The 16,777-nt window shown below is 38.6% G+C and overlaps 1 protein-coding gene across 1 annotated transcript; it reads right to left on the bottom strand.

Annotated features, from left to right (window-relative positions):
- Positions 1-15,563: 15,563 nt before the first annotated feature.
- LOC140864890 (chlorophyll a-b binding protein 8, chloroplastic) lies at positions 15,564-16,757 on the bottom strand. The gene is made up of 3 exons (XM_073269299.1): positions 16,555-16,757; positions 16,381-16,442; positions 15,564-16,300 (listed from the first exon to the last, which is right to left on the bottom strand). The coding sequence occupies exons 1-3, from the start codon at positions 16,693-16,695 to the stop codon at positions 15,685-15,687; spliced, it is 819 nt and encodes a 272-aa protein (XP_073125400.1). The 5' UTR covers positions 16,696-16,757; the 3' UTR covers positions 15,564-15,684.
- Between the last annotated feature and the right edge of the window lie 20 nt (positions 16,758-16,777).

The raw sequence follows: 16,777 nt of genomic DNA, 5'->3' as shown, positions 1-16,777 counted from the left end.
TACCCTGCTGCTCCCTGTGGATCTCTCTCCTACCATCCTCCGAACGCAAAGCTCTACTGACTGCCGTCTCATAAGTAAGGACGTCCGCCATACGAACGTCATGCTTGATCTCTGCCCTGAGTCCCTCGATAAACTGTCTCATCTTCTCAGGTGCACTGTCAGCAATCAATGGCACCAAGTGACAGCCCCTCTCGAACTGACGGATGTACTCCACAACTGTCTTGTCTCCCTGCCGGAGAATCATGAAATCTCGAATCATCCTACTGCGCACGTCTTCAGTGAAATACTTGGAGAAAAACATTCTCCGGAAATCTTCCCATAGCATAGTAGTCAGATTCACTCCCCGTGATGCACTCTCCCACCATAAGTCTGCATCACCCTTCAGCATGTACACTGCGCATCTCACCTTGTCCGCATCAGTCAACCCCATGTAAGCAAAGATGCTCTCCAAAGAACGGATCCACCCCTCAGCAATGAGTGGATCTGTGGCACCTGCGAACTCCTTAGGTCCCTTTTTCTGGAACCTCTCCGCCACATCCTCATCGTGAGATAGTCTCGGACGTGCTGCCTGCTACTCCAACAGAGCAGTAATCCCGGCCATCATTTTTGCATTGGCCTGCTCCAATGCCGAAAGCGGATTCTGCGGAGGTGGAGGTGGAGTTCCCCCGCGTCTGTTAACTGGTCTCGGAGGCATTCTGCACCACCACATATTTCTTTATGTAAATCGACATGCATAACTAAGTACTTAAAGATTTTTTGCTAACATAAATGCTTAAGTGTTAAACATGATACTACTAAATCATACTAAAAGCAATTAAAACTTACAGACCGGTAGCGTGGATTTATGAGATCGCACAGCAGTGATGACCCCTCCAAGAACGCGGCTTTGATACCAATTGAAACATCTACTACTAATAAATGCGGAATTTTTTTTTTTTAAAATAATACTAAGTAAAATATATGTACATACATGCCCATACATATATGCACAAAATAAACAGATTTAAAAATAACATAAATAAAACGCAACATTTTTACTAAAATAACTGAGTCAAACTTAATTAAAATACTGTCAGACAATCTACCTAAAAGCTTGCATGCAACAAAATTACTTAATAAAAATAATACTAAAATTCACCACTGACAAAACATAAAAGAAACAGAGTTTTAAAATTCTTAAAATATCCATGAAAACTCAGCCGGCGGTCACGGGGGATCACTGCGCGTCCGCTCATACGTCCTCACCACCGGTAGGAACTACATCTTTCTCTACGTACTCACCTGCACCATATAAGTGTAGTGAGCCTAGAGGCTCAACATGTCTAATACTTTATAACAAGATTAAAAATAATGCATCACATAATTACATTAATACATATTATATACATGAATGAGCATGCTTAAAAATCATGAATCATGACTGAAAATCTTGCTTAAACTTGATCTTAGATATAATCATATAATACATACATAACATTGTTGAGCATAACATTTTCTAACATCGCATGGTCATATCCGTAGTGTAACCTTAAACTTAAAAATTCGACTGATCAGTCTCTTAAAACCAACGTACGCGGCGGTGACGAATCACCTCTTAATGGTAGTAAACTACCCTTAAATTGACAGTAAACTGCCCTTAACATGTGGGGACTGGTCCCCCTTAAATTGTCACACTACTTCAACTTCCAACATAAAAGTTATTTTCTAGCTCAACCTTAAACATTAAATCATGCCATAAAATTATTTCATGAATGCATGCACTGAAAATATGTCCGTAATATATATTTAATTAATTTTTCATAGTATAATATACTTATACTTAAAATAGACTTTATGCATAAAAATAATTAAATATATATTTCGGACTTATTTATTTTTCATGGGTTGGTCCAGACTGCTGGTCACTCACTCTAAGCCCATTAAACTTAAATAAAAGCCCAATAATCATATCTTAGCCCAAATAACTTAATTAAACTTAATTGAGCCTAAATAAAAATATTTAAGTCATTAACTTAATTAAACCCAATAAAATTCTAGACTGGCCCAAAAATACACTGACTGGCCCAATGTGTAACGCCCCACTGTATCAAGACGGGTTTTTTCAGCGTGCTTATGTCCTCACTCACACGCACCCTGGAAAACTTCCCAGGGGGTCACCCATCCTATAATTGCCCCAAGTCAAGCACGCTTAACTTTGAAGTTCTTAAGCTTCCGAAAAGAAGATGCACCTTCTTGATATGAGTAGCACATATGAAATCTTTTAAGCTCTCCTCAACCATGTAGTCTCATACCTACACAGTCTCAGAATCCCTCTCATTCCGGCACGGGATCGGTTCATTCATGTCTCCCTCCGCCTAGAAGCCTACCAGGAGCCGCTCATTGTCCGTGCAACCTCTTGGCACCGGCGATCACTCCCTGCCTCATCAGCCCCGGGCGTCACACAATGAGCCCAAAAGCCCAAAGACTGACCCAATAATTCCCATGGGCTCCCAAGCCCATAAAATTAATTGGGTTGACTTAAATAAATTATTTGAAGCCCAAATAAAATTATTTAGTGACCCAAATAATTTTATTTCTAATTAATTAGCTCAAAAACTCAATTAAAACATAAGTCACTTAAAAATTAAAATACTCGAGCCCGGCCCACCTAGCCCAGACTCGGACCTACCTGACCCGACCCACTTATACCCTAGACCCGACCCGGATGCCCAGACCCGACCCAGACCAAACCCGACCCGGAAACCCCCAGAAAACCCCAAACCCGTAGCCCTCTTCCCTTGTTCTATCGGCTGGGTGAGCAGTTCTGCTGCTCGCCTTCGGCCGGCCAACTACGGCTACCTTTGGCCATGAAACCACCGCCTACACCTAGCCCACTTCAAGAAGTTTCCAAAAAGCTAAAAAACAACCCAAACCGAGCCCTAATGAAGGAGAACGACCCAAAAGAATCTAGCCCTTATTCTGCTCGCGTGCTGCGCGCAACCGGAGACTTCAGGCCGTTCGGCCGCCCATATCCGGCAACCACCGGCCGGAGGCCCACCTGTACTACCTTCATCTTTGTCTAACGGTTCTAACCCAACTGGAATCAGCCTAAAACACGCCCTGTGGCTTGAGAACGAGCCAATCTCCCTACCTCGCTCAACCTGCGCGATCTGCTGCGCCACTATGGACCAAAAACTGAACCAGCCTTGAACCCAGCCAACTCCAGCCCTTAGCCCGACCATGTTTCGATTTCCTAGGACCATAAATCACCTCTAACCCAAGCCCCAAGCCCCTGGACCGAGCCATGCTGAATAAAACATGAGCTATGACATGAAAACACTCAAACATGCATCAAACTTCAATAACATTGCATAATTTCGAAATATTCTTATGGAATCTGAAAAAAAACATCATGCATGAATAATAGCTTATATGGTGGCCAAATAAAAGTTTTAGACATGCCTTAATGAATAAAAACAAAGGCTATTGCGTCTACGGACTCCGGGACGACGATCGGACGAAAAACTTGACAAAACCTTCAAAAGTTGGCTATGGAGGCTTGAAGATTTCTGCTAATTGGCGTGATGGAGGTGGGAAGAAACTGCTGGAGGCGGCTGAGGGAGTTAGACGTGAGATATGGGAGGGATTGGGTAGGATATTAGGAATAAAATTTTTAAATATAAGCTAAATAGATAATATAACTAATTAGGTAGATAATATAACATAATATTTAAAATTTTAAACTCTTAAAATACATAATAATCTGATATAAATTCCTAAATCCCGAAATAAAATAATAGGCAATTTTTAAAATTTAATAAAAGTCATTAAAATGACTTATTTTGGCTAAAAATAAATCCTTAAATAAATATATAACTAAATACTAAATTTTTCTTGACAAAATACCTTAAAATATTATTTTAAGGCTCATAAAACTTATAAAATATTTTTGGCTAAATATTTTGGTACCTCGTCCGTCCACGGTCCCGTCTGCGCGATCAAAACAATTAATTTTCATAAATCATGAAAAATCACTAATTATGGGTTAAATTCTTAAAAATAACTTAAAACATGCACACATAATTTCACATAATTATTTAACCCATAATCTAAAATTCTAAATAAATAAAATCCCTAATTATGCATGCGAATTTACGTGCTAAAAATACTGGGTGTTACAGAAACATAAGCAAGATGATTGCAAATATTATTAAGAGAAGAACGAGTGGTTACTCCCTTCGAAGGACTTCCAATGATAAGATCTATAGGATGATCTTTGTGAAGCGTCCAATCCTTCGAAAGTGGTGTTTCCTCAACAGAAACGTCTAAATCATTTAGACTTGATGAAGCCATCTCTTCTTCGAGTAATTCTACATCATCGTTAGTAGTACGAGAAACTATAGTTTCATCAAATATAACATGAATGGATTCTTCAACAAGTAAAGTGCGTTTATTAAATACTCGAAAAGCCTTACTTGTGGTAGAATATTCGAGAAAAATACCTTTGTCGGATTTGGCATCAAATTTGCCAAGGTTGTCTTTACCGTTATTATGAATATAGCATTTGGAACCGAAAGCTCGAAAATATGAAATGTTAGGCTTTCTTCCTCTCCATAATTCATATGGAGTTTTCTTGAGAATTGGCCTTATTGATACACGATTAATGATGTAACAAGCAGTGTTCATTGCTTCAGCCCAAAAATATTTTGGTAGAGAATGCTCACATATCATGGTCCTCGCAATCTCCACAAGTGTCCTATTTTTTCTCTCAACGATCCCGTTTTGTTGAGGAGTCTTAGGACAAGAAAAATTGTGACCGATGTCTTTCTCTTCACAAAAGTTTGAAAAATTCTCATTTTAAAATTCAGTTCCGTGGTCACTACGGATCTGTTTTATAGAAAGATTTTTCTCATTCTCAACTCGTTTGACAAAAGTTTTAAAATAATCAAAGGAATCATTTTTGTGGGCTAAAAACAATGTCCACGTATAACGTGAGAAATTATCTACAATGACAAATGCATAAAGCTTCCCTCCTAGGCTAGCGTTCCTCGAGGGACCACATAGATCTAGGTGAAGAAGTTCAAGGGGCATAACAGTAGATATAAAATTTTTGCTTTTAAAAGATTCTCTTGTATGTTTGCCAAGTTGACACGCATCACAAACAGAATCTAATTTCAAATTGAGTTTTGACATACCAACAACTAAATCAAATTTAAAAAGTTTTTCTATGGTACTAGGACCAACATGACCTAGTCGTCTATGCCAAAGAATGTTGTCATCAACATTCAAGGATACAAGGCTTTTAATATTTGATAAAGATAAATTATTTAAAGAAACCTTGTATACATTTTCACTTCTATATTACTTTGAAATTTATGGATTTGTCAGTCACGAGTGATATAGTGCAATGTTGGGGAGTGAATTTGACTTCATAACCTATATCGCACAATTGACTTATTCTTAGTAGATTATGTTTAAGCCCTTTCACTAGGAGTACATCATCAATCAAGCAGGATTTAGAAATACCTATTGAGCCGATTCCTTCGATAACTCCTTTGATGTTGTCTCCAAAGGTGGCAGATCCCTTCTCCTTTGGTTTGATGGATTGGAGTAGCTCTTTGTTTCCCTCATATGTCTAGAACTTCCACTGTCTAGATACCATATGCTAGGAAGAACAATTTTCCTATTTTCCTGCAAAAATTGGTTTTGGTACCCTTTAGTTCTTTTGGGTCCACATTGTTAGAAAAGAGAGATACAAAATAGACTTTTAAGAGTTCAGTCTCTCATAACAACATTATCGCCACTTTCTAAGAGTGCTCCCAGTAGTAGGTAGGGATTTGGCTTCTTTAAAAACCTATTTTCTTGGACAGAGCAGCGTTCATCAGGGAGATCAGTCGCAAGTCAAGGCAGTATAAACCGGTCTATGATGAACTCCCTTAGATCATGATCTCATAATGCCAACTGATGAGTTGTTAAGTACTCTTAGGCCTCCATTTCATATAACTCTTTTGATCATATTGAAATCTCAAGGATCTACATTTATATCTAGCATGACCAATTTTACAACAATAAGAGCATGTAGGGGGTGATCTCATTTTTGCTTTAGCAATTAGACTAGTAAAGTCTATTGATTTCTTACCGTACCCTATTCCACCCTTATCAAAACTACATTTATGCATGCTAAGTAGATTATTCAATTTATTACTACTGACATTGAACTTATTAAAAGATTTTTCTAAGTGGGCTATGTCATCCTTTAATCTTACGTTTTCATGCCCCTTAATTTCTAATTCATTTTTAAGGTTTTTATTTTCCTTTCTAAGTGACTTAGCCATATCAAACATTTGTTTATATGCATGTAGTAGTTCGTCATAGGAAGGTACCTCGTCATCGTCGTCGGAGACGATGTCATCACTTTTAGCCATAAGGCAGATGTTTGCTTCCTCCTCGTCATCGTCGCTATCACTCCAAGTGTCTATGAGTGCTTTCTTCTTTCCCTTATCAACTTTCTTCTTGAGAGGACACTCATTTGCATAGTGGCCTTGTTATTGACAGTTGTAGCAGGTAACTTCTTTGTCCGTCTTTTTTTTGAAGTTGTTTCCTCGCATAAATCTTTTGAATTTTCTTGCAAAGAGTGTCATATCATCATCTTTATTTTCTTTGGATTGGCTAGATAGAGCAATCCCCTTTGCCTTGATATCTTCTTTCTTTATTTCCTTCCTTGTTGACAGTTCCAACTCATGGGTTTTAAGTGTCCCATGAAGTTGATCAAGGTCATAGGAAGCGGTGTCTCCTTTGTTGGATTCTATGATAGTCGTCCTCTTGGCATCCCACTCCTTGGGTAAGGCGCGTAGAGCTTTCCTCCACACTTGTTTGGTTGGATATTGTTCCCCGAGTTGGGCTAGCTCATTGATAATTTGAGTAAGCTTTCGGAACATAGTATCTACATCTTCATTTGATTCCATCTCGAATGTTTCGTATTTGAGTTGGAGTAGATCGATCTTTATTTCTTTGACTTGATAAGTCCCTTCATGGCATATCTCCAACTTGTCCCATATCTTTTTAGCGGATGAGCACATTGAGATCCGGTTGTACTCGTTCATATCTAAGGAACAATGAAGAATATTCATGGCTTTAGCATTTTGAGATATAAGTTTCATATCCTCCTTAAAAAAGTCGTCCATTCCCTTAGGAATTTTGACACCCTCAACCTCTTTAGTAGGTATGTAGGGACCTTTCACAGTAACCTTCCAAAGGTCATAGTCTACGGATTGGATATATAGGGACATTCGGTTTTTCCAATATCCATAGTTTATGCCATTGAAAAGAGGAAGACGATTTGTTGATTGCCCTTGAGCATAGTCGCTCGCTAGATTTGCCATAAGAACCTTTTTGAAAATATTTTGAAAAAGGTGGCTCTGATACCACTTGTTAGAACCTAATTGGGGGGGGGGGGGGGGGGGGATTTAGGTTCTATTGGCAACTTTAGCAATTTAAAGCGATTATGCAAATACGCAAGCGGAAGATTTAAAGCAATTAATAATAAGTGCAGTAAATAAATGCGTAATGTAAATAAAGCAGTAAAAGAGATAAGAGATGTTTATGGAAGTTCGACGGTAAATCGTCTACGTCTCCCCTTCTTGGTTAAGATCGATTAACCAAAGATCCACTAGCACTTCGAACGACTTGGCTTTGATGGCTCCAAGGATAGCCTTACAACTTGACACGATCACCGCGCCGATAGAACTCAACACTTGGCCTTAAGGGCTCCAAGGATAGCCTCAATAATCACACAACACTTGGTTTCACACTCAAGTGTTTACACCAACGATTTTCACAACCCCGGATACAACTCGATATATGAATATATTTTGAAAGCTCAAAGGGGCTACAAATTGCTCAACAAATGGCTCAAATAATGCTTAAGAGGATTGAGAGAATTGAAGATGTTGGGATACTAGAAATGGTCTCAGAATGCCTCTATTTATAGTTGGAAATTCGGCATCGATCGGAACTTCCGTTCCCAGCATCGGAGCTTCCGAAATTTAAATTCTGAGTCACGCGGTTTGTACAGGATCGGAACTTCCGATCTCACTTCGGAGCTTCCGATCGGCGCATTAAATATGTTGTCGAGCAAAAGTCTTCCGGACAAGATTATCAGGCCGCCGTAGTAGATCGGAACTTCCGATCTATGATCGGTGCTTCCGATCTCGTCACTTCGTAGCTTCCGTTCTGTTTCCGAACAATATAAAATTTTTTGAAAATAGATCGGAGCTTCCGAACCATGATCGGAATGTCCGATCGTCCCTTAGCTTCCGAAGATCATTCTGTTCCGGATCGGAGGTTCCGAACTCCAATCGAAACTTCCGAACTCGTAGTAGTATAAGTCTTTGAAATTTGTTTCTGATCTTGAATAAACTTGTACGAAATTGAGCCTTGAAAATTTTAACTCTGTAATAAGCTCATTGTAAACATTAGTAACATTTTAACCTAGATTTGTTAATCATCAAAACATAAACAAAAGGGCCTTGTTAATGTATTAAAAACATTAATCTCACAATCGAGATTTATATGCGTTTAAGGCGTAATATATGTTTTAATATAATTTATCTAATCCTTCTTGTTGAAAATATAATCTATTTAATACATCTAATATAATAAATATTATGTACAAATAAAAATTTAATCAAATCAATTTTTACGTATAAAATATAATATAAAAATATATCTAATTAAAACTTAAAATAAAATGTGTATTTTTTGTAATAAAAGGCAAATTGGACATTTTACATAAATGTCACCGAAAATTGATCGGAATCCGGCGGACATGTACCAATTAAATTATTAACAAACGTTTGTATACCAATTTGATATTTAACCAATAATTCGTGTATCAAATTAATTTTTACTCGTTTTTTTAATATCAAAGTTTCAATTTTGAGACAGTGGTTGGTTGAGCTAGAATTCCCCGTTGATAATTGTATCAATCATCTCTATTTTTCCCAAGTGGTAGTGTAGAATTTTTCATACAAATTAACCTAAACTTTTTATTTATTAAATAAAATACTTAAAGTGTATGTGAATTTCATATATATTATGTATCTTAAAATTCAGTTTTGTTTTATTTATCTAAGATTCTTCACATGAATCAATCAAGTGATCATTACTTAATAGGTAGGATCGATTAATTTTGGTATTAAACTCCAAGAAGCGGCTAACTAAATACTATAATGAATAAAAAAACCATGTGAAGTTTCTCTCAAAATGAATATAGAAGTTATTATTAACAGATCTTTATTATTTAATTTCTCAAAAGTATAAAACCCATTTCTTGTGTACGTCGTGTTGCAAATTGATGGATTAATGTAATTTTAATCTATATTAAAGCTATAAAATACACATTAATTCAAAATCTAATACATACAAGGACCCATGCAGCCTAAAATATATACATATGTAATAAAAAAATAAAAATAAATTTTAATTATGGGGATTGATTAAGGTTCCCTCTCGTGCATGCAACTTACGGAAAGGCAAGCAGAGAAAAGGAAAGGATGGCAACTAAAGAAGAAGGCGAGTGTTTCTATTAATGGAGCGTGCCCTTTATTCTAGGCCTTTGCACATGGACAAGAGCCAATTATCATTTCCTTTTCAATTTTTGGTAAAATTAAACACATAACCGATTAAAAAACATGTATATTATAAGCATAATTTTAAAAACTTTTAGCAATTCATAATGACAATTTATCTTCATGAACGAAGACTATTCAACATGTTTGTGGGGGCATACTTCTAACCGAAGATAACCCTATTTGCATTGTTTCGTTCGTAACATGATATTGAAGAGCGACGAGGCTTAATTATTTTCAGCTAGAACATCGATTTTCCTAGATAAATGAAATAATAGAAATGCTACTTATATATAATTGTATACATCAATCAGCATCCCAACACGTGATTATTATGAATTGCTTGTATGTCATAAATATCATTTTGTTAATAATTTTTTTATGGACAAAATATATATGTCGCGCTTCCCTGATCAGTTCAATTACCCTATACTATGGTAGTATTTGAGAAAGATTTTAAGAAGCACTTCACAAATAATACCTATCTAGGCCCCTCAAGCTTATTATAATTAGTAAAAACTATAGCATAAATATATACATATAATAAAATTAAAAAAAAATAGGTTGACAAAAGGAAAATAAACAACCTTAATTTATGGGCGAGTTTCATCATGAATTGGTAATTAATTTTAATTTAAAGAAGATAGTTGGACTGGACTTTGAATAAAAAATCTTGGAAAAACCCAACCTTATTGGGCCTTATATATTGGGCCTTAAACCTGACATCATGGGCCTTATTGTTTTAGATTATCATGCAAAACCCAACCACTCATCGGCTCATGGCTCTCTAGAAGCGAAGAATTTTCATGTTTTCCGTGAAAACAAAAATTACAATATCTGTGTTAAAAATACAAAAAAAATTATAATATCTAAACTCATAAAACATTAAAAATGGCAGCCTTATTTGATTATCAAATATGATGTCAGTTAAAGACTCCATGCCCAACCCATTAAATCCCGTGGTGAAGCCCGGATAGTTTTGCAGCTCATTTAAAGCATCGAGACTCTTCTAAAATAATTTTCATTTCATTTGTTTTATTTAAGAGTTGTTAGATTTGTTATAACATAATCACTAGATCTTCTCCAAGTGTCACAAGATTATGCGCTGTAATAGGTTATTTAAATCAATACTGTTCATCATCACCAATCAAGGAATGAAATCACATTTCTTCATTCTCGTTCTTATATTCTAACTTGGTATCCAGAGCTGAAATGGCTAACGCCTTCTCTGATTCTGGGATTTCTACTCTGATGCCCTCTACGACCATAAATCCATATTTTCTCCTCGTGAATCCTGCAAATCAAATCACCTCAGTCAAACTCAGTGATGAGAATTTCCTTCTTTGGCATCTACAAGTTCTAGCCGCCATTCGAGGGCTTGGTCTTGAGTCCTACATCTCTAATAATCCTCCTGTACCACCTCAAGTTCTTTCTGAAAATGGTGCACCCGAAACCATTAATCCCGACTTTATTATCTGGGTTCGACAGGACCAACTCCTCTTCTCTTTTCTTTTGGCTTCTATGAGTGAATCCGTTCAAGGCCAAATGATAGGTTGTCAAACCTCAACACAACTTTGGTCACGGGTTTCACATCTCTTTGCCACTCGATCTAAGGCTCGAGTGATGCAGTACAAACTACAACTCCAGACCTTGAAGAAAGGTAATCTGGGCATGAAGGAGTATCTTGGTAAAATGAAAGGCTATATCGATATTCTTTCTGCTTGTGGTCATACCATTACTGAAGAGGATCAAATCTTGTATATCCTTGGCGGTGTTGGACAGGAATACGACTTTGTTGTGGTCCATGTCACCTCTAGAGTCGATATACTCAATCTTTTGAGGTGGGAGCTCTTCTCATGGCTCACAAAGGCAGACTCGATACTTAAAATATCACCGGTGACAACTCATCGCCTTCTGTCAACGCCACTTCCTTTTCACAGCAAAAGAAATCAGATCACACTTCTTCATCCTCAGGGTCATCATTTCAGTCTCCTGGAACTACTCATCGAAGTAGGGGCAGAGGAAGAAATGGTCGTGGGGGTAGGCGCTATTGGCATCAAAATAATGGTCGGCCCATATGCCAAATCTGTAAGGTACCTGGCCATGTTGCTGAAATTTGCAACTATAGGTTTGAGCAGGAATTTTCTCCTAAGACCAATGCCAGCTCACGCCCCATCCCCCAGGCTTTCAATCGATCATCTCACTCCTACCCTGCTACTGCCTTCACTACTACTCGATGTGAACCAGTTTCTAAGGAATGGTGGTATCCTGACTCAGGTGCTTCTCATCATGTGACCAATGAATTTGGGAATCTTTCTGTTGGCTCCGAATACTCAGGTGGTGGTAAGGTTCATGTGGGAAATGGTGCAGGTTTGTCAATAACCCATATAGGTCACTTTCAGTTTCACCCATCCACTTCCTCACGTTCCTTTTTATTGAAGCATCTTCTTCATGTTCACAGGATTACTAAAAACTTGATTAGTGTCAGTAAATTTGCTCAAGAAAATCAAGTCTTCTTTGAGTTTCACCCTCTTTTTTGTCTTGTCAAGGACCTAGCAACGCGAGCAACTCTTTTCCGCGGGACTTTGCATGATGGTCTCTATAAATTTCATCTTGGATCTCAACTCTCGGCCTCTCCCACTCCAGCCACCTGTCTACAATCTACCTTCTCTGTCCCAAGTGCGTCTGCTCAGCACACTCCGCCCTCACTTTCAACAAATGCATCGTCCCATACCTTAGATAAATGGCATCTAAGACTAAGTCATCCTACTCTAACTACTGTTAAGAAAGTTTTACTCAATTGTAATGTCTCTATTTCAAAAAATGATACAATGAAATTTTGTTCAGCTTGCCAACTTGGCAGGAGTCATCAGTTACCTTTTTCTGCCTCTATCACTAAGTTTTCTGCGCCTTTTGAATTAGTTTATTGTGATATCTGGGGACCAGCTTCTACACCTTCTCGTAATGGTTCACGCTTTTACATCAGCTTTGTAGATGCTTTTACACGTTACACTTGGATTTATTTTTTTCACCTTAAATCTGAAGCTAGTCGAGTCTTCTTTAATTTTCACAAATATGTTGAGCTTCAGTTTAATTCCAAATCAAAGCCATACAAACTGATGAGGGAGGGGAGTTTCGACCTTTATACAATTATTTTCAATCCTCTGGTATTATTCATCGTCTGTCGTGTCCTTATACTTCTAAACAAAATGGGGTCGTTGATCATTAGCATCGCCATATAGTCGAAACTGGAATATCTTTACTTGCTCATGCATCTATGCCTTTTGAATATTGGGAAAATGCTTTCTCCACAGCTGTTTACCTCATCAACAGACTTTCTTCTTCGAGTATTGGTGGGGCTATTCCCTTTACTCGGTTGTGCAACAAGGTTCCTGATTTTACTTGATTTAAAATATTTAGGTGCCTTTGTTTTCCTTGTCTTCGACCATATACTAATCACAAACTTGCCCTTCGCTCTACTCCTTGCACTTTTATTGGTTATAGTGAAAAACATAAGGGCTATAAGTGTATAAGTTCTGAAGGAAGGCTTTATATTTCGAGGCATGTTCGATTTGATGAAACCATTTTCCCATTATCACGGCTGTCTACTCCCTCAAATGTGTCAACTTTAAGTCATCCCTCCAATCTCCTTCTTCCTGTTATTTCTAGCCCGGATACTTCTTCTAATACAGGTCCTCCTCCTTCATCCTTAGATTTTTCATTCTCATCTTCCACTCAAAATCATAACCCTGCTTCCTTTGGAACACTCACTGTTCCATCTCCTACAACAATTCCTCTTTATTCCTCCCTGGATTTATCCACTTTTCGCTCTCCTCAACATCTCAACATTGATTCCTCTGGACCACTCCCTGCTCCATTCCCCTCAAACAGTCATCACATGATTACTCGGGCTAAGGTAGGAATCATCAAACCAAAGATTTACATGACTGATGTACCTGTCTTTCAGGAACCCTTGACAGTTAAAGAAGTCATACTTCATCCTCCTTGGTGTCAAGCTATGGAGATTGAATTTAATGCCTTGGTTGCTAATAATACTTGGTCTCTTGTCCATGCTCCTACTGATACACCACTTATTGGTTGTAAGTGGGTGTTTAAAATCAAAACCAATCCTGATGGTTCCATTGCTCGTTATAAGGCCCGTCTTATGGCCCAAGGGTATTCCCAAACTCAAGTTATTGATTACACTGAAACTTTTAGCTATGTGGTGAAGCCTACTACGATTCGACTTGTCCTCACAATTGTTGCTTTGAAAGGCTGGAACATCAAACAAATTGATGTTAATAATGCCTTCCTGAATGGTTTTCTTCATGAAGTTGTCTATATGCGCCAACCACCTGGCTTTGAAGTTCAAAATGGTGCTTTGCCTCTTGTTTGTAAGCTTCATAAAGCTATCTATGGGCTTAAACAAGCTCTGCGGGCCTGGTTTGAGAGACTTCAATTCACTCTTCAATCTGTCGGCTTTGTTTCCTCTAAAGCAGACCCCTCACTATTTGTTAAATTTGGTGATACTTATGTCATTTATATACTTGTTTATGTAGATGATATTTTAGTCACAGGCAATGATGAGACTCAACTTCACAACTTGATTCACCAACTCAGTAGCAGGTTTTCTCTTAAAGATCTTGGTGAAGTCTCTTATTTCCTCGGCATCGAAGTATTTCGCTCGGTTGATAAGTCTTTGTTTCTCATTCAAACAAAGTATACTGAGATCTCCTGGTTCGCACAAAGTTGGAAAATGCAAAGCCGTTACCTACACCAATGTCTACTGGAGTGAAGTAATCTTTGCATGATGGTGATCCTTTTGACGATGTCACTCTTTATCGAAGCACAGTTGGTGCACTGCAATACTTGACCATCACTAGGCCAGACATTGCTTATAGTGTCAACAAGGTCTGCCAGTTTATGCAAACACCCTTATACTCTCACTGGAAAGCAGCCAAACGCATCTTGCGTTACTTACATGGTACTCTTGACTTTGGGATTCAACTTGGTGTTTCGCGTGATCTCACTTTATCTGGTTTTTGTGATGCCGATTGGGGTAGTGATCCGGATAATCGCCGCTCTGTTTCTGGTTTTTGTTGGTTTCTTGGTCATTCACCCATCTCATGGAGTTCTAAGAAACAATCTGTGGTATCTCGTTCTAGCACCGAAGCTGAGTATCGTAGCCTTGCCAATGCTACGTCTGAGCTTTTATGGATTCGATCTTTATTAAGTGAGCTTCATATTCCTCCTGATAAAGTACAACTGTTGTGGTGTGACAATGTTAGCACAATTGCCTTAAGTGCTAATCCTATTTTACATGCTCGCACGAAGCATCTGAAATTAGATCTTCATTTTGTTCGAGAAAAGATTCAGTCCAACATTGTCTCTGTTCGTCATGTTACGTCCTATGATCAGACTGCTGATGTGCTTACAAAACCTCTTTCTGTTGCAACATTCATCAGATTACGATCCATGCTCAAAGTGCATTCTCATCCCCTGCTGAGCTTGAGCGGAAAAGTTAAAGACTCCATGCCCAATCCATTAAATCCTGTGGTGAAGCCCGGATAGCTTTGCAGCCCATTTAGAGCGTCGAGACTCTTCTAAAATAATTTTCATTTCATTTGTTTTATTTAAAAGTTGTTAGATTTATTATAGCAGAATCACTAGATCTTCTCCAAATGTCACAAGATTATGCGTTGTAACAGGTTATTTAAATCAATATTGTTCATCGTCATCAATCAAGGAATGAAATCCCATTTCTTCATTCTCGTTGTTATATTCTAACTATGTCGATTCAGAACACTTGTTTAGCTGATTTTATCTCGTAAATTTTTAGAAATTATAATAAACTCCTACACCGTATTTCCAAATTAAGTGGTCATGATAAAGTCATGTACATAGTTTCTTTTCAAACTTGGTAAACAAGATGAACACTAAGCTTGACGAATAACAAGAATGAAAATCATGATCTTCTGTTATATATTACACAAAGAGATGCTCGAATAGTACCCTGCACATGATATGACCAGATCACAAATCAGACTCGATAGAGACATTAAATTTGGACATAATCTTAGTGAAATTTGAGGCTGGTTAGCACATTGTTGTGCACAGGATCCGACAAGTGAGCCAGCAAGTTCTCATACGGGCCCTCACCCGTCACCAGGGCCTGGATGAAGTAACCCAAGATAGCCAACATAGCCAATCTCCCGTTCTTCACTTCCTTCAACTTCAGTTCCTTCAATGATTTCTCGTCTTTCCCGAATCCAAGCGGGTTGAAAAACGGGCCTCCGGGGTAGGCCGGTTCGCCCGACCCGCCCAATCCCTTCTCCAGCCCCAAGAAGTACTGCTTCCCCATGGAGCCTGGATTGTACCAGTCCTGGAATCTCCGGTGCTCTGCGAATCCCATCAGCGCCATTTCTAGAACAAAGAGTGTGTAGTTATCAGCCCAGTAGTTGTATGTTCCGGCCGGGGGGATGACTCCTGTTTGGAACCAGGGGAGAGCTGTTTCTGCTGGAATCAGGCCGGCTTTCCCTAGGATTTCTGGTGCTATGGCACCCACTGCCCCTAGCATTGCGAAACGGCCGTTGATGATTTCTCCGTAGGCTAGCCATCTGGGCTCGATGAATCCTCCTGTGCCTTCTGGGTCTGACAGCCCCAACGGGTCGAATCCGTAGTCACCGGGGAGACTGCAAACAAAAGTTGCAAGTTTTCGGTTAAGTTTCAACTCCATGTCTAAAAGAAATCAGTAGACTGACAGATGATTTACCTTCCATTCAAGTAGGATAAGCTCTGCTTGGATGCAAACCAGAGTTGCCTGTCTGCTCCTTGCTGAAACAAAAAAACTCACAATCAAAAGCTAGCTAGCAGTAAACTTGTGCCCACAACAAAGTCAAGATTTTTTTGAGAATTCACTTGTGTGGGTGGGATGTCTTGTGATTACCTTGACAGGAGGACTAGCCTCTGCCTTGACAACAAACGAGACCTTTCTTGAAGATTGGATCGACCTTCCTCCAAAGATCTGCCTGGCGGCGTCTGCGGAAGCGCAGATCGATGATGAAGAGACCAACGCCTGAGTTGCCATTTCTTGGTTTCTCTTATTGGGACAGAGGATTCTTGGTTTGGTATTCTCACAGAAGAAGAATTAGTAGCACCCAAGAATGATC

Source organism: Henckelia pumila, chromosome 4 (genome assembly GCF_033568475.1).
Source record: "Henckelia pumila isolate YLH828 chromosome 4, ASM3356847v2, whole genome shotgun sequence".
NCBI classification, from domain to species: Eukaryota; Viridiplantae; Streptophyta; class Magnoliopsida; order Lamiales; family Gesneriaceae; genus Henckelia; species Henckelia pumila.
This window is presented reverse-complemented; position numbering and strand designations above follow the sequence as displayed.